The following is a 23066-nucleotide window of genomic DNA, read 5'->3' as shown; positions in this document are numbered from 1 at the left end:
TTTTATTTCTCTGTGTGTAATTTCCTAGGTTTTTATAAAAGCAACTGAAAAGAACAGAAATTCCTTCCTGCCAGAAATTCCATACTGACACTTCCATGGTTTGTCACCAGGGTTGGAATCTGTACCTTGAGGGCACAGACCTCTGCCATTTGAACTAACAGGGCAACTGATTATGATAACAGATTAGAAAGGGATGAGAAACACACTTTGCCAGTAGGTTTCGTGGATACTTGCTGACAACTGAGGAATGGTGAGACTCAGGAACCTCTGTTCCTAGTTCTAGAAGGGAGTGGGCTCAGATTCTTCCCCACTTCTCACAAGTTCAACTCATTCTGTCCATCCCCTCCAACCTGTCCCAGTCCCATCTCTTTACCACTCCCATTTTCCTTGTCTACCCAGACCTATACTCTACTCCTCGGGCTCCTCAACCCAATCCCAGTCTCTTTACCTGGCCAGTCCTAGGGCTCCCCCTCTGGATTCACAATCCCACTATTTTCCTGCCCCCACTAGCCAATTGGCCCCCAGTCCATCCTTCCCATTTTCCTTACTGGCTCCCAGTGTTCCCCACAGGGCTCCCAATCTCATCTCTTTGCACAACCAGTCTCAGCATGGCCTTCTTACTCCCAGTCTCCTTGCCCAGTGGTCCCAGTCTCCCCTTTTCAATTGTGAGGCTATATCTCCACTACAGCCAGGATCGATGCTCTGAGATTGATCCCTGGCTGGTTGATTTAGCGAGTCTAATGAAGGCCTGAAAAATTGACAGCAGATCGCTCTCCAGTCAACCCTAGTACTCTACCCCCGATGAGAAGAGTAAGTTAAGTCAACCAAAGAGTTTTGCCCGTCGACCCCCCGCGGTGTAGACCCCTTGGTAACACAACCTAAGGTACGTCGACTCCAGCTACATTATTCATGTAGCTGGAGTTACATAGCATAGGTCAACTTACCGTGGTAGTTTAGACATAGCCTTAGTCACAGTTTCTCTCCCCTGCACACTACAGGCCCAGTCTCACCAACCAATTTTCTCAATCTACTTTCCCACTCCTCGGTTAGACTTTTTTCCCCTCTGCCCTCAAATCAGACAGCTTCCTCTTCCATGCTGCCTGATGGCGAGCAAGGGGGCAATTGAGAGCACAGGAGAAACAGGCTTCCTGCTCTTAGTGCCAGTGACCTACCTCACCCTGCCCCACAGCAGCTGGGATCTGCCATTACAGGAAAAGTCTAGCTTTGCCCCTGTAGATCTAGACAGGCGCACACTCAGTAACTATAAGGATGATGGTATGCACAGTCTTGTCAGCTCTAGGAGCAGTGAGAGGCTCAAGTATGCTCAGTGAGGATGGACTCTGGAGATTTTATCTGTTAAAAGCAATGAAGTCTCCACTGAGCATGTGCAAAATGTGATTTTACAGACATATAACTTGGTCAGTTTTAAGTGGCTATTCATGGGACATGGCAAAAGACACAAATGCCAACTCCCTGCCAAATTTCAACTCTCTGCTCCAAAGCATAGGGATGCTAGAGCATTTCAAAGCATTTTAACATGGAAATACAATGTATTGTTTCCTAGCCGTGTTCTTGGAAACAGTTAAACCATTTTGGCTGAATATTTCCAAAAAAAAGTTCAATCTAAGGCAGATACCTGGCATGGTAAATTTCATCCCAAAAGTTATACACAACGGAAGACAGAATGTTATAATGGAAAGTGTTGGGTAACCTTAATAATAGTCAGCTCTACAAGTCCCATCTATAATATTCAAAGGAAAGGTTCATTTAAAAATATATTCTGATTTTTGTAAGCTCCCCTATATAACTCTTAGAAGCCTGTAAAGTTTTTTTTTTTCTCTGATGATGCTAATGATTTAATATTTGCATTGAAATAGCATCTGGCAGCCTCAATCAGGGATTGGAGCCCTATCGTGCTAGACAATGCCCACGCATATAGCGAAAGGACAGTTCTTGGCCCAAAGAATTTACAGCCCCAAACCCTGATCATGAAAGGTTTATGCATGTGCTTAATTTTGAGTTTGTGAGTAATCCTATCAAACCCTTTGAGACTGGTGCCTAAGTAATTAGTGCTTCGTTAGATTGGCAGTAGCTTTGATAAATTTTCAGCCCAGGAAACCTTGAATAACATTTTTTTCTTTAAAAATGAAGTTTAAGTATCAGACTTGTATTATTTTTAAATTAAATGTTACCAAGATATTTAAAGCAGTGCTATGCTGGTATGGACTTGCATGAGCCCCTTATTAGCAGAGCCAGAAGGGCCCCATGAAGAAACCCAACTTCTTCTTTTTTAAAAGTTTATAGCTCAATTTTTTCTTGCAAAGATATCTTTGAAATGGTAAGTTGATCTCTAGGATTGAAAAGAACAACCAACTGGGCTCCACTTTTGCAGAATGAGCATGAGGCTAAAGATACCTATACACTGACTGACACACATACACATTATTTTACGCTTACATTTGTATAAAATGAGTCCAAAATTTGGGACATATCCAAAGGCAGCACCTGATAACATTACCCCAAATGCTTAGGCTGGCTTGACACATAGTAATGTGATAATGGTGTCTGGGAATAATTGATGATTGGGTCCCCAAATTGTTTTTTTTCAGGCTCATCGCAAAACAGTAAAGCCAATTCTTATTCAGTCCTTTCTGATGTTGGGATCAAACCAACTCTGTTCACCCTGGTATTTTCTGCTTTGTGAGGACATAGAATCATAGAACATTAGGGTTGGAAGAGACCTCAGGAGGTCATCTGGTCCAACCCCTACTCAAAGCTGGACCAACACCAACTATATCATCCCAGACAGGGCTTTGTCAAGCCAGACCTTAAAAACCTCTAAGGATGGAGATTCCACCACCTCCATAGGTAACCCATTCCAGTGCTTCACTTCTAGTGAAATAGTGGTTCCTAATATCCAACCTAAACCTCCCCCACTGCAACTTGAGACCATTGCTTCTTATTCTGTCATCTGCCACCACTGAGAACAGTCTAGCTCCATCCTCTTTGGAACCCCCTTCAAGTAGTTGAAGGCTGCTATCAAATTCCCCCTCACTCTTCTCTTCTGCAGACTAAATAACCCCAGTTCCCTCAGCCTCTCCTCAGAAGTCATGTGCCCCAGCCCCCTAATAATTTTTGTTGCCCTCCACTGGACTCCCTCCAATTTGTCCACATCCTTTGTGTAGTGGGGGGACCAAAACTGGACACAATACTCCAGGTGTGGCCTCACCAGTGCCAAATAGAGGGGAATAATCATTTCCCTCGATCTGCTGGCAATGAGCCTACTAATACAGCCCAATATGACGTTAGCCTTCTTGGCAACAAGAGCACACTGCTGAATCATATGCAGCTTCTCGTCCACTGTAATGCCCAGGTCCTTTTCTGCAGAACTGCTGCTTAGCCAGTCAGTCCCCAGCCTGTAGCGGTATATGGGATTCTTTGTTCCTAAGTGCAGGACTCCCCACTTATCCTTGTTGAACCTCATCAGATTCCTTTTGGCTCAATCCTCCAATTTGTCTAGGTATATGCCATGACGTCTGCCATGATTATGGTTATGGCAGCTGCTGCAAGATTAACTCCCCAACTTTTGTTGCCTACTAAGCACTAGGAATGTCCTCTACCCCTCCTAGCAGCACTTAAGGACAAGAGGCTAAAAATGTAAATGACTTCTCATATTGAGCATAAAGTTCTAATACATCATTACTGTTCCAACTTAGTGAGAGGTTAACCGAAAAGCAAACAAATGAACAAACTTCTCTAGCCCATGTAACACATGTTCAAGGAGCAAATGTATAATGATTTGTATTTCACCAGGGCAAGGGTCACAATCTAATGGTCAGAGGTTGAAGCTAGACAAATTCAGACTGGAAATAAGGCATACATTTTTAATAGTGAGAATAACTAATTATTGGAACAATTTACCAAGGATCGTGGTGGATGATCCATCAATGAGAATTTTAAAATCAAGACTGGCTGTTTTTTTTTCTAAAAGATATGAGGTAGGAATTATTTTAGGGACAGTCTATGGCCTGTGTTGTACAGGAAGTCAGCTAGATGATCATAATGGTCACTTCTGGCCTCATAATCTATGAAAAAGGGGCAAATGATTGGACAGAGAATGGTATTACACATTCTTCCATCACACTGAACTCTATTTAGTCTTAGCAATAGAGACATTTCACAGAACAGGCTAAACAAATGGTTCCTGAGAAAGCCCTTTTTGTGCTGCTGAGGAAGCCTACATAACAGTGTGATCAGCAAAGCCCTAAGGTACTATTCTGCCTTCAGATGCCCTTTAGTAAGCCCCAATCACTTAAATAATTTAAAACATGAATTGTACAAAAGCATCCTAGAGGAGGATTCATCCCCAACAGTCTGCCTATCAGCATATACCATGACAAGTACTTCATGCAGCTATGACTGTATATGTATGTATACAGACCATGTGGTTATCATGTAATGTATTATGTGTGTAGCTATCTGCATGGTTAGGCATGGTACGTAAATGGAAAACATTGCAAAAGTACATGTAGCTATCTTTTTACTTGTATTTTATTCCTGGAAGAAAGAAATCATTTGCTTTACACAGAAAAAATATAAAGGCATGGTTAATGGTGGCAGGGCTCACATCTACGGAAAAGGTTGCACCCTTCTTGACAAGTGCATATGAAAAAGCACATTTGTCCACTGCTACTAACTGGACACCCTCAAGCAGCCAAAGATCCACATATCCTTTCTAGATTGAGTCTCAGCCAGCTAAATCTCACCTACATCTCAACCAGATGCTGGACATACTGGTCAAATGAACTATCCAGTCCAAAGAAATAGATATATGGAGTTAGATGACATCTTCTTACAGAAGGCAACACAGCCAAAATAATTTCATTAAGGATCATGGTGACCTCACATAAATATTGAAGGGAAGAGGAGATATACTAGAATCTTGCCAAAACTCTGATGAGAGACCCCCAAGGATAGATGATCAATTGCCCAATACCACCCTCTGGGACCATTCCAAAGAAAGAAATTGAGCCAGACAAGAGCAACTTTGCCAACCCTTGCTAGGATCAGCAGACATGCCAACAATACCTCATGGTTAGGAGTAAAAATAGTCCTCTGGTAGACCTAAAATACTTAAAAGGAACTTCATATTCCTCCATCTCCAAAAGGAGATGAACAGTGCATTGTCCATACAATACCACCACCTAAAACAGGAATGAGCAGTGTCACTCTGTGTGGAGTGGCTCATGAGTGAGAATAACAACCTCAGGGCAGACTGTTAAGAAACAGTGCACAAACCCCAAACTGGTTGTGAGTTCTTTACTTAGATTTCCCCAACTGAATAACAAATTTAAACTCCCCAGGCACTATGCAGCTTCAACAGAGTCACAGAGAGTCTCCTTCAGCATTCTGCTCTATCTTGCCACTCAGGCAAGCTTGACTCTGTGACAGATGGTCACTTTACTTCACAAAATAGTCATGTTACTCCCAGTCCCAAAGGACCAGTCACTTACCCCAGGTCAATTTGCACCTTAGATCTCACACCAAAAACAAATCTTGTAGCCAATCCTATAGTAAATTAACTATGGACGTTTTAACTAGGAAAAAGAAATGAGAGTTATTTACAAGGTTAAAGCAGGTAAGCCTATACACACAAATGAGTTGCAGTCAGATTTCAAAAGGTAATCATAACTTCTATACTAAGCAGACTTTGAATATCCTTTAGGACCAACCCAGGCAAAACAGCTGGGGACTACTTGCATACACTGAGGGCTTGCATACACTGGCGAGTTAGAGCACATTAAAGGACCACCGGGCACACTAGCTCACTACCCGTCCACGCTGGCAAGGCACATAGAGCGCTCTGACTCCATGGCTAGAGCGCTCCTGGTACTCCACCTCAGCGAGTGGAATAATGTTTTGTGCGCCCCCACTGGAGCATCGCGGCACCAGTGTAGACGCCCTGGTCTGTTAGTGAGCTCTGATCAGCCTCCAGAAGTGTCCCACGTTGCCTGTTCTAGCCACTCTGGTCATCACTTTGAACTCTACTGCCCTGCCCTCAGGTGACCAACCGTCAGACCCGCCCTTTAAATTCTCTGGGAATTTTGAAAATCCCCTTCCTGTTTGCTCAGCCAGGCATGGAGTGCTCTCAGCAAATCTCTCCATGCACCAGGCTATCCCCAGTATGGAGCAATGGCGAGGTACTGGGCCTCATCAGTGTTTGCGGGGAGGAAGCTGTTCAGTCCCAGCTGCGCTCCCACCATAGGATTTATGAGACCTTCGGGCAGATATCAAGGGACATGATGGAAAGGGGCCATGACCGGGACGCTCTGCAGTGCAGGATTAAAGTGAAGGAGCTGTGGAATGCCTTCCGCAAAGCCCGCACGGCAAGTGCTGCCCCTGAGACCTGCCATTTCTACAAAGAGCTGGATGTGATACTTGGGGGTGACCCCACCTCCACTCCGAGTACCACCATGGACACTTCAGAGCCCAGTTCAACAAGAGAGGAGGAGGAGCAAAGCAGGAGCGAGGGTGCTGAGGCGCAGGAAGACACCCCGGAATCCCTAGATGCGTGCAGACAGGAGCTGTTCTCAAGCTAGGAGGAAGGTAGCCAGTCACGGCAGTCGGTGCTTGGGGAAGGACAAACACCAGAGGAGATTCCCGGTAAGCGGCTTTTATTTTGGGAAGGAAGTTATTCGGTGCGGGCTCTTGGGGTGAGGAGGGTTAGGGCTGCATGCATGCCTACATGCAGAATAAGGCATTGATGTGCTCTTGCACATCATGGTAATCGGCCTCAGTGATCTATTCAAAGGTGTCATCCAGAACTTGGGCAATGCGCTTGCGCAGGTTTCTCAGGAGAGCCACTGTGGTCCTTTGTCCGCGCCACTGTGCCATGAGGGGCAGGGGACCATTGCTGCACACAGGCAAGCTGCGTATGGGCCAGGGTGGAATCTGCATTGCAGTAGAAGACCCTCCCTTGCTTCCCAGGTCACCCTCAGCAGTGAGATATCTTCCAGGATGAACTCCCGTGGAAAATGTGGGCTCTCCCCTAGGCACAGAAACCCAGAGGACAGTACAGCCGTGAAACAATCAGTCACGCTTGACCCTGTGCTGCTCACCATTTTGGAGCTCCCGTGGATTATGTATGCTCACTTTGGGATGGGCAAATTATGCTATTGTGTAGACTGTGCTTGCCCTTAAGTATTGGAGAATCGTTGCTCTGTCTGGTGTGAACAACGCTGCCTCTGTTAAGTGTTGCATTTTGCCTTTACAGATGCAACCTTGACATCTCAGCCGTCCAATTATCACTGGCCAAAAGACTCCAAAGAATCAGAAAGAGCCCACATAGAAGCAAGGAAGACATGTTCCATGAAGTAATGCAGCATTCAAGTAATGAAAATCGAAAAGTGCAGGAGTGGTGGGACAGTGAAAGGAGGATCCGCCAGCAGAATGAGGAGCGCCGGCACAAAAGTGCAGTGTTCCGGCAGCAAAGCATGGATCAGCTGATAAGCATAATGGAGCGCCAAGCGGACTCTATCCAGACGCTGGTCGCCATGCAGGTGGAGCACTACCTTGCCCGCCCCTCCCCTCCAGCTCTGTCCCAAAACTCTTTCCCTTGTGCCCCCATGTCACCTCCAACCCACTTTCCCCAACATCTGGGTTCTTACCACCACCAGCTGCCTCCAACACCTGAAGCTTCACTACCTACCCCTGAAAACTACGACCCTTACCCACTGCACTCAACCCCCATCACCATGCAGTACAGCCATCCTGAAGTGCAGCACTCATTGCACAGAACTCCAGACAGGAAGGCTGCGTATGATAACAGGACATACGCAAATCTGTAATTGTACCGTTCCCCACCCCACCTCCTTGACCTTTCTGTTTCCCAAGCAGTTGTGTTTCTTTTCAATAAATGAATTTTATTTCAATAAATGGATTTTTTGGCTTTGAAAACATTCTTTATTATTGCATAAAGTAAAAGATACCTTAGCCTAGGAAAGAAACAGGCACTGCAAGTAAGCGTAGCAAACACAGATTCCTACTAACATTGGAACTACTGCACTTCACTCCCTTGCAGGGTACCAGACATTACTGGTGGCTTTCAGCCTCAGATTGCTCCCTCAAGGCATCCCTAATCCTTGCAGCCCCGCGCTGGGCCCCTCTAATATCCCTGCTCTCTGGCTGTTCAAATTCAGCCTCCAGGTGTTGAACCTCCGAGTTTCATCCCTGAATGAATCATTCACCCTTCCCTTCACAAATGTTATGGAGCGTACAGCACGCAGATATAGCCGCAGGGATGCTGTCATCGGCCAGGTCCAGCTTCCCATACAGAGAGTGCCGGTGTCCCTTTAAATGGCCAAAAGCACACTCCACAGTCATTCTGCACTGGCTCAGCCTGTTGTTGAACCGCTCCTTGCTGCTGTCAAGGCTCCCAGTGTAGGGTTTCATGAGCCACAGCATTAAAGGGTAAGTGGGGTCTCCAAGGATCACAATGGGCATTTTGACTTCCCCTATGGTGATCTTCTGGTCTGGGAAAAAAGTCCCGTCTTGCAGCTTCCTGAACAGGCCAGTGTTCCGAAACATGTGTGCGTCATGCACCTTTCCGGACCAGCCTGAGTTAATGTCAATGAAACGCCCACGGTGATCCACAAGCGTCTGGAGAACCATAGAGAAATACCCCTTCCGGTTAACATACTCGGAGGGTAGGTGGGCTGGTGCCAGAATTGGAATATGTGTGCCATCTATCACCCCTCTGCAGTTAGGGAAACCCATTTGTGAAAAGCTAGCCACAATGTCATGCACATTACCCAGAGTCATGGTTCTTCTGAGCAGGATACGATTAATGGCCCTGCAAACTTGCATCAACATGATTCCAATGGTCAACTTTCCCCTCCAAACTGGTTAGTGACAAATTGGTAGCTGTCTGGAGTTGCCAACTTCCAGATTGCAATAGCCACCCACTTCTCCATCAGCAGGGCAACTCTCAATCTCATGTCCTTGCACTGCAGGGTGGGGGCAAGCTTCTCACACAGAAAGTGGCTTTTCTCATCCGAAAATTCTGCAGTCACTGCTCATCATTCCAGACTTGCATGACAATGTGATCCCACCACTCAGTGCTTGTTTCCCGAGCCCAAAAGCGGGATTCCACAGTGGTGAGCACGTCCATGAATGCCACAAGCAAACTCGCGTCATATGCGTTACTCGAATTGATATTATCATCAGAGCCCTCACTGTCACTTTGGATCATAAGGAATAACTCGACTGCCAAATGTGACGTGCTGGTGAGACTCATCAGCATGCTCCTCAGCAGTTCGGGCTCCATTCCCACAGACCGAAAGGGAAGACAGAGTGTGCAGTATAAAAAACATTGAAAGATGGCGCCAAATGTGGAGAGAAGCAGAGGGATTGCTGGGATGCGAACCGATGCATCACGGGGCGTTGGGACAGAACCCAGAATGCCCTGCATCACTCGCCCCCTTCCCACAAGCCACAGTGCCAGAATGGGAAGAGGTGCTCTGTGGGATAGCTGCCCACAAAGCACCACTCCCAATGCCGCTGCAAGTGCTGCAAATGTGGCCACGCCAGTGCGCTTGCATCTGTCAGTGTGGACAGACTGCAGTGCTCTCCCTACTGTGCTCTCCAAAGGTGGGTTTAACTCAAAGCGCTCTACATCTCCAAGTGTAGCCATGCCCTATTAGAAATCCTCACCCCTCAGAAGTCAAGCAACAAAGGAATACTAAGTTCTTCTTAACAGGCATTTTTATTCTTTTCCCCCAGTGTCCAAGCTGTGATGGGACAAAGGCTTGGGCATATACCCTCTTCAGTGCTGTGGATGAAGCAATCAACAAAGTCTTTGTTCCACAATGGCTCATTTGGATGCGATAGCCCTTCCTGATGGGCAGGAGATAATACCTCTTGTGAAGTATTTCACACTTGATAATGCTTCTCCCCTGACTGTGGGGAATTTACAGTCTTAGGCTTGGTCTACATTACAAACTTATGTCGGTATCACTACATCGCTCCACAGTTTGGGAGATCCACACCCCTGGGTAATGTAGTTATACTGGCCTAACCCCTGGTGTAGACAGTAGTTTGTCAATGGGGTGGCTTCTCCCATTGATATACCTACCACCTCTGGGGGAGGTGGAGTACCTATGCCAATAGAAGAAGCTCTCCTGAGGGCATGGGCAACATCTAAGCACTACCACAGGTGCAGCTGCTTTACTGCAGTGCTATAAATTTAGACAAGCCCTTAGCAAACATTCTTTGTATAATGACAGAGCAAATGTATTAATACTAACATATAGTATGGGATACAGACATTAGGGTGGGCCAGATTGGTTTCCAGCTATGCGTTTGTCAGTGTTCAGTAAGGCCTGGGACCTTAGCATAAGCTGGCACCTGGTCTTCCAGTGTCACAGCTGGGACCAAAGAAAACTAGATGTTATTAAAGTTGGCTTTCCCACAATTTTATTGATAACTTTCCTCAGAAATGAGAAATCTGAGACAGATCAATAAGTAAGATTTTGCACATCAAGACATGGTTTCTTGAGGAGGAACCTAATGACAGTTTCTTTAACAGATGATGGTGCCCTTCCCTTCTCAAGGAGCTGACAATTTTCTCCAACAATAGATCTAGATAAAGACATACTTTGAATGAGATCAATAATTCACATAGAAAATTCATAATCAATATGAACCTTGAAGTCACTCAGACCAATCAATAGAGGTATACATTTCTTGTGCTTGTAAGCTGCTTGGGTTAGAGAACCCATCTTTCTATGTGTTTGAACAGCATACAAGGACACATTGATCCTGAATGGGTGCTACAGTGATATACATATTAAACAATAATTATAATGAATGACCATTAGAAATTGGCTGAAACTGCAATATTCAGTTCCAGATCAATGGAATTTCTGCTGCTAAATCCTTAAGCACTTTTGAAAATCTCCATTATTGTGTGCAGATGCTCCAGCCTATGACTGAGTGTCCACAGACCCTCCTTGCCACTTATGCATGTCTGAGAGCCACTCTATTGGCAAAAACATCAATTCAGTAACTCCTCCCACAAGCCATCATCAGTGACCTTGACACCATATTATAGGGGTCAGCATAAAAACCCTTTCTGCAGCACAAGAGGAATGCAGAGACTCCCAGCATGTCTGGTCCAAGTAATTCCCTGTAGCCCCAATGTGGGATGCATATGATGCAGTTGACTCTGGGCAACGTCTCTACATCAGAGTGCATTTTACTCGGACAGGCGGAAAAGGAATTGTTCTCCTATGTGAAACTGCTTAAAGCTAATAATTTCTACTAGCAACATTTGGTAACATCATATAACACTATTTCATTTTGTGAATAAAGCAATATACTGACCATAGTCCAAGTTTTAGGATTCTTTTCCCTATTTCAACTTTCTAATAAGTGTACGCTCGCTATAAAATTAACAAGGATAGACGTTATTTTGTATATACAGTAAAGAGTCCCCTTGCTATCATGGTAGCACAAATTTTAGTTACTTCTGCTGATTATAAGACTTTTCTGAGAAATCTGTTTGCTTTCACGTGGAATTGCAAATTGCAAAAATTAAATTTTGTCTGGATTGGAAAAAGATTGCTCTATTTATGGTTCCCTCTTTCCCTCCAAACCAGGTGATGCTGCATAGAATCTTTTTTTCAATCTAGTTTGCATTCAACTTGACTGCTGATAACGTATGTGTAACTTGTAATTTACATTGATGACTGATGACATGTATGTAGTTAAACTGAAGCATATAATCAGTCGGCCTATATTTTCAAAGGTGACTAGGGATTTTGGCAGCTCAACTTGAGACACCTGAAAGGTGCCTGACTTTTCAGAAAATGCTGAGATCCCACCTTTGAAAAATTAGGCCCCTTTAAGGTGTTTCATGTTGGGTACCTAATAACTGAGATGCTCAAAATCACTAGTTCCTTTTGAAAATTCAGTTTCATGGTGTTTAAGGACTTGTTTTTCTCTTCCTTTTTTTGTTGGCTTTCCTCTGATTTTCAATACATTTATCATGACCTCCATAAGCACAATTAAACCTTTATAGCAAAATAAACCCTTCCAAATTAAGTATTTTTGCTGTATCTGCAGTCATTTCTGAGTATTTATAATGTACTCTTTTTTATTATTATTAAAAACCATTGCTATACTTAAAAGGTGACATCAGTGGAACAGACCATTATCATGGGGAAATATCTCCTTCTGCTACATAAATAATGAGGGGGCATCTGATATTTGTAAAATAAATAAACGTTGAGGTGAAATCAAAATGATCACTTTTAAAGTTGGAGACACTCTAGTCCCGTGGTCAGGTTCTAAATAGTTATTTTTCTTCTGTCGAATGTCTAAGGTAAATATAATCACTTGATCTGTGAGAGACTGGTGCAGTGAGTAAAGCAAAAGTTGCTCCTTAACCATTGTGGAACTGCTGCATTTCCATTGTTTTAAATGACAGACCTGCCCAACGTTTCACTCAATGGGAAAACAGTTTGTCCATATGGATAGAATGCAATTGTATGGCTACATTTCTTTCCTAACTGGCTGTAAATGATTTTTGTTAAAAACCTTATATGTATGAATGATATAAACGATCTGGCAGTCTGACTACTTGTCATATATCCACTCCGTGTCCTGATTGTTTTCATAGTCTTTGATATACATGCAAAGGTATTTAGTGTTTCCTAAATGCAATGAATACTTTCTGGATGGCCCTTTGCTATAGGCAGCCAGATATTTTGGTCAGAAGGGTCTTTTTAAGACTCTTCGAACACCTATTATAGTCAAGTGTTGCCTCTTGACTGCAATATGGTATCATAGTCCTATGAATCCCAGTCGATACAAGGAATGTGCAATGAATACAGTCCGGAAGGAAACATTCTTTATGTAGATAAAAATTTCTCTGTACTATAGATACATAAATTTAACTATGGCACATCAATAGACTATCAAAGTGTCAAAGTCTGATGATTTTTTTTTCTGGGCAAATCACACATACGCATGTATAAGTGTGTATAGGTATTTCCCCATACATATCCTAACATCTTATATAAATACTTGTATCCTATGATAAACTGATTATTTTTAAATCCTGTTAATTTATTTTGGAAAAAAAAAGCTGATCAACATTTTGAAATAAAAAGATTAGGTGATCATAGTTATTTGGGGCAGTGAACAAGAAGTTCAACAGCATACTCATAATATTTAACTGTTTTCCCGTAAGCTACATTAGAGAGAGAGAGAGAGAGAGAGAGAGAGAGAGAGAGAGACCCACTAAAAAACAAACCACTGCATTGCCCTCTTGGTCTTTGACCGATGCCAGACTGGAGATTGTATCAGTACAATAAAGGCTCCTGGGTTCCACAATCATACGCAAAAATCGGCTTTCATCCAGCATGTTACCCAGCCCAAGTAACAGCAGGTAGAAAGGTATAGAGAACCCAGAAGGCGTGAAGGGTTAAAGGCATCATCGCAGCCATTAGAGGGAAAAGTTGAAGCAATGCAAGCACGGGAGGCTCCTCTCCCTTCTTCCCCTCCCCTTTTCCAAACTCCCCACTTCCTAAGCCGGATCAGCGTTTAGGGAGGGCAGTCATCATCACGCAATCCTGAGCAGCTGGAGCTGACGTTGGACGGAGCTGCCAGGTAGCTGGGGAAAAAAAAAAAAAAAGGCAGAGAAGGCAGCTGATACCCACTTTTCAACGATTCTTTTTTTTTTTTTTTTTAGTCTGGGTCTGGACTTCAAGCATCACAGCGCCCGAGCCAGCTGATCTGAACCCTCAGTGTATTGCAATACCTTCTCTTCCCAAAGAAAAGATTCCACTGAGTAGCAGAATGCTCGCAGTGTCGCAGCCAGGGCTACAGCTGAGAGCCTTTTTGTAAATTTGTGTGTGTGCGCGCGTGTGTGATTCCTTTCTTTGAGGGCACCTTTGCTTTTTGTTACCCTGATGTGACTTTTGCTTCGCTTTGGAATGATGGGGATCTTTCTGGCTTATGTTGGATGCGTTTTCTTTTCCGTTTTGTATATTCAACAAGGACTTTCTACCCAAGGTAAGATCGCGCTTTGTCAAATGTGTGTGCGTGTGTGTACTCCCTAAAATCCGAAGCAGGGCTTCCAAAAAGATGCAGAGGGAAATATAGATTTCAAGCCTTAGAAATGACAAACAAGCAGCAAAAGAGGGGAGAAGTTTACCCCTCGTGAGAATTAAACCGACTGCTTATACTACATTGCAAGGAGGAAAAATGAGAAACAGACGAAAATGCTGTGTGTATATTTGTAATGAATGCATACATACGCGTGCTTGGGCTGTGTGTCTATATATGCTTACGGCGAATAGCCACCCAGACATACATAACTATTACATGCACACATAATATAAGATGGCTAAATCGTGTGCATCCATTAAATATTGAAATCTATATAGGATCTGGCTCCCTTTCCACTCTTTTCCGTGTTCCTCAGTCTCAGCCCTTTGTTTCCCTTTAGTGACTATGTATAGACCTCAAAAAGATCGACTTCTTTGAAGACCCCACTGAAAAGGGCGTCTCGCATTCCAAGCAGCCCCAGCTCTGCAGAATCCAGTTGCTTGGGACTTTGAGGGCTGCAGTGATCATTTCAGCACCTAGGACAGAGCGTCTCAGGCTGCCCGCTGAACGCTGCATCATTTCTGCACACGCAACTCCCGTCTTGATATGTTTTTGTTTAGCACTGACCAGGGAGGAGAACTTCTTTCCATCCCTGTGCATGCAGAATGAAGAGTCCCTTTGCCCGTTAACTAGCTGAATAGCTAGCACTGACTAAAAATAATGTCGGGGGGCGGGGGGGAGGCACTGCAAAATAAAAGAAATAGCAGCTTTATTATGCCTCTATTTCATAGTACAAGTGTTTAGAAAGCAAAAGGTGGTTCAGTATATTCCCAAACCACCCCACAAATAAACTTCAAATAACGAGCTTGGACGCATTAGGGATAAGGGGGATCACTGCAAATATTTCCTTCTAAGCTTTGTCAGCCTATAACAACACACAGCTGGGACTGGATAACTGACTCTTGAATTCTTTGAGCAATGGGTCTGTGCCTGTCCAGTGTTTCTTAGATTTGAACCAGAAGGTTTATTTATATATTTTTCTTTCTCTGGCCAGGGTGGCGTCTACAAGATTTAGCATGAAGTTTGCTCAATTTTTAAATGACCTACACACGAGCCCAAGGAAAATATCGGGAGGCTCGATGGTGACTTTTAAGAAACATTGGTGTCTTGCACTGTGTGCATTTGTAGGAATTTTGCTCAACCGTAGAATGGTGTTGTAAGATGGGAGTAGTCATATTTAAAGAGGTGGGATGTTTGTTCGCTTTGGAAAGTGAGTCTGCTAGGATGAAGAATGATAAGAATCACTGTTTATTCGTTTCATTGTGCGAGCATGAATTATCATAAAAGAATACGTGACTCAGTTAATGTGTTTGAAACGTGCATTTTGATGAGTGATCATAACCCACCTCTTAGCACATTACACATTCTGAATATCTATTTCAGTTAACCCCATAGTGTTTAATCATTCACAAGGTATACACTCACCTAGCAAATGCAATACATGAGGGGTGCTGATTTTCCAAATTGTCTTTCACTGAAATCCCTCAGTGTGTTTGGTGAAGTACTGCATCCCACCCAGGGATTTTGAATCTAATTATATGTAACTTTCTTAACCCAGGGGAGCTATCAGAGGGGGTACTTAGCTTTCCCATTAGCCGGACTTGAGTACAAGAGCGGGAGTTGTGCGGATTGGGGAAAATATATAAATGTGTGAGACAAAGCGGGGATGGAAGGAAAATGGGGGAGGGGTGAGAGAGAAGGAGAAAAGAGATGGGGAAAGGGAGTGAGAAAAGATGTGGAACAGAGAAATGGGAACGATACATAGAAAGGGAGACTAAATGAGGCAATGAGCAAATGGACAAGGAAACCGGGATGGGAAAAGGTAGCGAGAAAGAGAACATGGAAAAAAAAAAAAAAAAAAAAAAAAAACAGACGAAAATGGGGGGTGGGGAGAGTGGGAAGAGGAGAGAAGAAGCAGCAGGAGATCCCAATAAGCTGTTTGCGTTTGTTTTGCAGCAAAATTCACCGAGTTCCCCCGAAATGTCACAGCCACTGAAGGGCAGAACGTGGAGATGTCGTGCGCTTTCCAGAGCGGCTCAGCCTCCGTGTACCTCGAGATCCAGTGGTGGTTTCTGCGAGCAGCCGAGGAGCAGGAGGCTGGAGGCGAGGTGACGGGCACCCAGGTACAGATGCGCCTCCACTGGGCTTCCCCCTCCCCCTCCAAGCGGGGAATCCACCCAAGCACGCCAAAAGTGGCGGGGGGGGGGGGGGGAGGGAGGGAAGTGGATTTCGCCTAAGGCTTAATGTGCTACTCATGAACTAACCCAGCAGGCTGCAGGGAGAAATGCCCACCCCAGGGGATGGGATCTTCGGTGCCTGCCACTCCCCTAGCTCAGCTTCACATTTTAGGAAAGCGACATGGATTTCTCAAGCCTGATTCTCTCTTCAAACAACGCATATGTTAATAGAGTTGCTGCTTGCAGGACTGTATTTCCCCAAGGTCAAGATACTACAACAATCCCTTTTTAGCCATTGGGGCACTCGCATTTGTAAGTCTAATTCAGCGGGGGGTGGGGGGATGCTGTTATTGGGGATGCACACCTTCAAAACAAACAAACAAACAAACAAACAAACAAACAAACCATAATTGTAGCCTTCCAAGTCCAGCGTCGAGGTCTGTTTTCTGGGGAGAACCTCGTTTTTTCCCCCCCTTGCGTTGTTTCTGGTTGATAGTTACAATGAAAAAGATTAAACATCCTTCTAATAGGAATCAGTTTAGGATTTCAGGACAACCACACAAGCATCCATTGGGCTCAGTCTTTACTTTTGTAAAGAAAGGGGAGAGGGAGCTCTCCCTTTGCCTTGAACATTTTCACTGAGATTGGACTGGAAAACAATTAATTGTCTCTAACATTTTAATCCTCCTATGCAGTCCACACGAGTTTTATATTAAGAATCCGTCCTGAAGCCTGATCGTAATAGGATGGAGAGTGACAGTTTAGTCTGACGAGAAGACGCTACGTATCTGTCCTCGTTTTCAATAGTGTTTTTTTCAGTGTGCCACAATCCCATAATGCTGGCTGCCGCAATAGCACTTGCATAGAATTGAAGCTAAATTCAGTCTGTTCAACTCTCCCAATGTGGTTCTGCCTATAGGTGGCACACTTGGCATGCAAGTGTTCTCGGGGAAAGGCTGGCTGATACAATCTGCTTCGCTTTAGTGATTATTTTGCACAAGGGCCAGTAGCCCAGCACTGCACGGCAACAGCTCCTTACAACTGTCATCCTTTCCCAATAGGTGGAGCTCTTACCAGAGAGAGACTTGGACAATGACGGAACAAAGATAAGCGTAAGTATTTGAGGGGGAAAAAATAGAGAGAGAGCATTCCTACATAGTTCATTACTTTACATTTGCCATTAATTTAACATGCACCCAAAAGCCTGTGGGGAACCAACTAATCACAGTCATGGAGCTTACTTTAGTTTCTCTGTTCCTCCCCCCTCACCCCCCCCCCCAGGCTGGTTTACAGGATGAGAGAGACTCAGAAAGAGAGGCTTTCCTAGCCCTGTACACATTATCACAGAAACAATACAGCCCCAATGGGTTCATTAAACTACATTGGTACAGATTTCCTCAACAAAAGCAAAATAAGGTCCAGGGCATGCTTGCCCCAAATATTCTTCATCCTGCAAGGAAAGCTGGATCAGTTTCCTCCTGAGCACTGCTCCCCTTTTCACCTCACCCCAGACCTACTTTCCAAGACCCTGCAGAGGGCTCTCCATGGGGCTGGGATCTGCCAGGGGGGAACGGAGCATGCTGAAGGTGGGCAGTGGTTTAGGCACACTTTGGGTAGTGGTGAAGGCTGGAGGTCCCTGTACCAGTGCCATGCAAATCACCCCCCTCCTCCCAGAAATCCTGGGACTGTACAAGCTCTGCTTTGGAGTCTCCTCTTGGCGGCAAGATCGCTCCCCCTCTCCTCCTTTTATGATGGTGCTGGGGGAGCCCTGTTACCACAGTTCCATTGGAGTCATGGTGACAGGACAAGATGGAGGGGATGCAGGGCTGACAGAAGTACATGGATTTCCTTTGGCTGGCCCTGGCCATCTGGGGATCCATTAAATTGATGGGTGCACCCTCTGGCTTATTCAACAGGAGAAAAGCCCACTATGCCCTCTTCCACTTTGCAAATGGAGCAACTCCACAAGGTTATTCTCACCTGGCACAGAATCCCACCCCCAATTAACCCCTCCTGTGGGATTGACCCCTGGAGAGCTTGAAGCAGTCCCAGAATTCTAAATGAGGAATAAATGCTGAAAGTTTGCCCAGAAATGGCATATCCCTTCAGCTGAACATATAGCTATTTAAATGGGTGATTTCAGAAATTAGTTAAAGCTGGCAGAGAACAGACATTGATGCTGCTGAGAGGGCAACTGACCTGAGAAGAGTCAGGATGCAGTTCTTCCTGTGGCAATACCTCTATTGATTTTATTGGGTGTGCTCTCTCTGTGCCAAGCCTGCAGGATTGGACTCTATCTCCCATTTGGAGATTAAAGTTTTTACACAATTTTGTGCCCTCCCCTCCCTGCTACCGGACCTGATAGCAGGGAGGGGAGGGCAGAGGAGCTTTTCCCCTCTTTTGCTGTCCCTGCACTCAGAGGAGCTGAGGGACTTCTCCCTTCCAATGCCCCAGAGATTTAAGGAGATGGGACCATTGTTCATTCTTAACAAATACTGCAGTGTACACATCTCACATGATCTCCAAAGGGATTTTGCCTCTCAGACAGAATCCATCTTGAACTCTCACGGGGCAGTGCAGCCCGACACAGGCACAATCTGGCCCTAAATCAGCAACAACCACATTAATCAGCAATATAAGATAATCGTGTATGTTAAAGCCTTCACTCCCTTCTTCTCTGGTGCCTACATGTAATTAGCCAACTAATTAATGGTAGGTTGAAGGACAGTTGGCTATAGTTGAAGTGACATTTTAATGTATATACATTATATCAAACACTGTACGTATTTTGACCACAGCCCCCTCACTCATAGAATCATAGAATCATAGAATATCAGGGTTGGAAGGGACCCCAGAAGGTCGTCTAGTCTAACCCCCTGCTCGAAGCAGGACCAATTCCCAGTTAAATCATCCCAGCCAGGGCTTTGTCAAGCCTGACCTTAAAAACCTCTAAGGAAGGAGACTCACATTTCCTATGTTGCTTGTCACTTTACCCTGTAAACCCTTCATGGAATGGACGATATGTTCCGGCGAGGATTGATGGACCCCTGATTTGGGCCTTTGTGCACTATTGCAATAGAAATACAACCATTACCAATAAAATCATTAATTACTCAGAACATACTCATTCAAAACTCCCACCAAAGTCCATAGAAATGTTGACTGAATAAGAACTACAGGATCTGGCTCATCTTTGTTACAGTTCAGGCCTTTCACATTATACTTGTCTCTTATTATGTGTGTCAATAATTAAAGCCTGGCCATTCTATTATACAGCCCAATATATTCATAGGCTTGTGTAATAGATATTTTATATTTGTAATAAAAATGTTGTCTACATTACTTTGGCATTCTAAATCTACTGACTATAAAAGAAGACTACTTTTTCTTGGATGCCTGAATAGAATTCCTATTAGCTTTAATGGAATGTATCCATACCAAATGGAGAATAAACGGCGAACTGTATTTGATAAATCCTTATCAAGAGACAGTAACATGTAGGGGCTGGGTTTTTAACAATGCTGAATCTCACCATTTCTGGTGATCAATGTCCTAACAGATAAAGCACAATGTGGGACATGAGCTGTTGTCTGCTACAGACTACTAATTTACATTATGCAACAGGACAACCATCTCCTTATGCACCTATCAATAATACGTAGGAAAAAAAGTTGATCATGGGGGACTTCAATTTGAGTGACTGGCAGCATGAGAACTCCAGCATAAGCCATCACTGGAATTTCTAAACATTATAGATGACAATGTCCTAAATCAGCCAATATAGGGAAATTATATATTAGACCTTTACCTAACAGATAAAGAGGAACTGATCACAGAACTAAAATATTTATTTATTTATTTGATGGTCTGAACGTAATTCTTCTTGCACATTTTAAATGTGATCAAGTCATGATGACTTGTACTTAAGCTACCATTAACTTTTATATATATATTGTGCTTTAATATAGCCAGTTTCACAAAACTGAAAACAATTATGAAACAAATCATCTGGGAGAAAGAATTTAATCAGAAAAATGTGATGATAATTGGGAATAATTTAAGAACACCTAACTAGATGCGTCAAAAGCCACAATCCCACAACTGAAAAGAATGTGGTGGTTAAAAACAAAACAACAAAACCCCTACCTCTTTTAATGGGAAATGAAGACAACTATAACAAATAAAAGAAACAAAATATAACAAATGGAAGAAAGGAGAAGTTGATAGTCAAGAATATAAATCAGAAGTTAGGAATTGAAGAAAATTGGTAAGGGGGAAGCCAAGGGACATTAGGTGAAATCTATGGCCTGCAGAGTTAAAAACAATAAGGAGTTTTTTCGATGTATTAGGAATAAAAAGAATCCTGACAATAGTGCTGTTCCATTACTGGACGGAAATGCTAGAATTACCAATAATGATGCAATTGTTCAATAAATATTTCTCTTCTGTATTTGGGGAAAAACAGATGATTCAGTCTCATCATATGGTGATGACAATACTTTTTCCATTCCACTAGTATCTCTGAAGGATATTTAATAGAAGCTACTAAGTTAGACATTTTAAAATCAGCAGATCCAGATAACTTGCATCCAATAATTTTAAAAGGGCTGACTGAGGAGCTCACTGGTCTGCTAATGTTGATTTTCAATAAGTCTTGGAGAACCAGGGAAGTTCCAGAAGACTAGAAGAAAGCTGATGTTGGGCCAATTTTTAGAAAGGGTAAATAGGATGAACTGGGTAATTATAGGCCTCTCATCCTGACATCGATCACTGGAAAGCTAATGGAGTGGCTGTTAAGGGTCTTGATTAATGAAGAACTAAAGGAGGGTGAAGTAATTAATACAAATTGACATGAATTTATGGAAAATAGAACCTGTCTACCTGGATATCTTTTTTTTTATGTTTGTGTGAGATTACAAGTTTTGTTGACAAAGGTAATAGTGTTGATATAAAATACATAAATGTTTGTAAGGTGTTCGACTTGGTACCACGAAACATTTGATAAAAAAAAACCTAGAATATAAAATGAACACAGCACACATTAAATGTATTTAAAAACTACCTAACTGATAGTTTTCAAAAAGGAACTGTAATGAGTGGGTCTGTTTCCAGTGCGGCCCCACAGAGATTGCTTCTTGACTCTATGCTATATAATGTCTTTATCAATGACCTAGAAGAAAACATAACATCATCACTGATAAAGTTTGCAGATGACACTAAAACTATGGGAATGATAAATAATGAAGAGAACAGGTCTCTTTTTCAGAATGATCTAGATCATGTGTTAAACTGGGCACAAGCAAACAATATGCATTGTAATATGGCTAAATGTAAACATATACAACTGGGAACACAGAATGCAGGCCATACATACAGGATGGGGAACTCTATCCTGGGAAGCAGTGACTCTGAAAAAGATGTGGGGTCGTGGTGGATAATCAGTAGAACACGAGCTGCCAGTGTGACACAGTGACCAAAAGAGCTAATGTGATCCTGGGATGTATACACAGGGGAATCTTGAGTAGGAATTCAGAGGTTATTTTAGCTCTGTATTTGGCACTGCTGAAACTGGTGCTGGAATCCTTTCTCCAGTTTTGGTGCCCATAATTCAAAAAGGATGTTGATAAATTGGAGAGGGTTCAGAGAAAAGTAACAAGAATGATTAAGGCATTAGAAAACATGCCTTATAGTGATAGATGCAAGGAGCTCAATCTGTCTAGTTTAACAAAGAGAGTATTAAAGGGTGACTTGATTACAGTCTATACAGGTGTGCTGGAACAATTTTTATAGTGGGGGTGCTGAGAGCCATTGAACCAAACTGTAAACTCTGTATATAATAGAAACCACTTCAAGCCAGGCATCCCCAGCATCCCTAGTTCCAGTACCTTTGAGTCTATAAGTACATGTATGGGGAACACATATTTAATAATGGGCTCTTCAATCTAGCAGTGAAAGGTATAACGCAATCCAATAGTCAGAAGTTGAAGGTAGACACATTCAAACTGGAATAAGGTGTACATTTTTAATGGTGAAAGTAATTAACCATTAGAGCATATTACCAAGAGTCATGGTAGATTCTCCATCACCGGTAATTTTAAAATTAAGATTGGATGTTTTACTAAAAGATCTGCTATAGGAATTATTTTGGAGAAGTTCTATGGCTTGTGTTATACATGAGGTCGGACTATGTGATCACAGTGGCCCCTTCTGGGCTTAGAATCTATGAATATATAATTTGGAAGAGGAACACTATATAATTAAGCATGCTCTCTTTGCATTTTAAAATTTAGAAATGGCTAAAGAGAAAACAAATTCTGCACTCAGTTACTTCTCTGCAACACCATTGACTTTGTTGATGTTGCACGGGGATTCATAAAGGCAGAATTTGGCCCACAGAGACGGTTTACATGCTGACTGCCCTTTCCATTTCTCTTTTATTGTTTTTTTGATAACTGGATCAGTATAGGTATTATATTATTACTGATTAAGTTTAACTATCCAGCACTTTCTGTAGATTTAATGTTGATTACATTATTACAATGATTACAATGATTACATTTAATGCTTGAAACATTTAATTTATGCCGCGAGTAGAGTTTGCCATATAAAATAATTCATATGCAGAGCTGGGAACAATAACATTGTATGCTTAAAAGTCTATCACATTTCTTGCTGCTGACATGTATCCACAAGTTACATAGCAGACTGGATAAGGGC

General features: G+C 43.1%; 1 protein-coding gene across 5 annotated transcripts in view; it reads left to right on the top strand.

The window, feature by feature from the left end:
- The first annotated feature begins 13608 nt into the window (after window positions 1–13608).
- The window catches only part of VSTM2A (V-set and transmembrane domain containing 2A), a 73407-nt gene continuing 63949 nt past the window's right edge, over window positions 13609–23066 (top strand). For 2 of the 5 annotated variants that reach the window (XM_073332700.1, XM_073332699.1), the window contains exons 1-3: window positions 13609–14076; window positions 16129–16295; window positions 17411–17461. In XM_073332700.1, coding sequence (XP_073188801.1) covers window positions 13998–14076; window positions 16129–16295; window positions 17411–17461 — 297 coding nt within the window. In that variant the 5' untranslated portion in view covers window positions 13609–13997. The remainder of the gene's footprint in view (window positions 14077–16128; window positions 16296–17410; window positions 17462–23066) is intronic. The other 3 variants (XM_073332698.1, XM_073332701.1, XM_073332697.1) reach the window with 3 other exon arrangements.

The sequence above is a fragment of the Lepidochelys kempii genome, chromosome 2 (assembly GCF_965140265.1).
Source record: "Lepidochelys kempii isolate rLepKem1 chromosome 2, rLepKem1.hap2, whole genome shotgun sequence".
NCBI classification, from domain to species: Eukaryota; Metazoa; Chordata; order Testudines; family Cheloniidae; genus Lepidochelys; species Lepidochelys kempii.
Note: the sequence above shows the minus strand (reverse complement) of the source record. Positions and strands in the feature narration are given on the sequence as shown.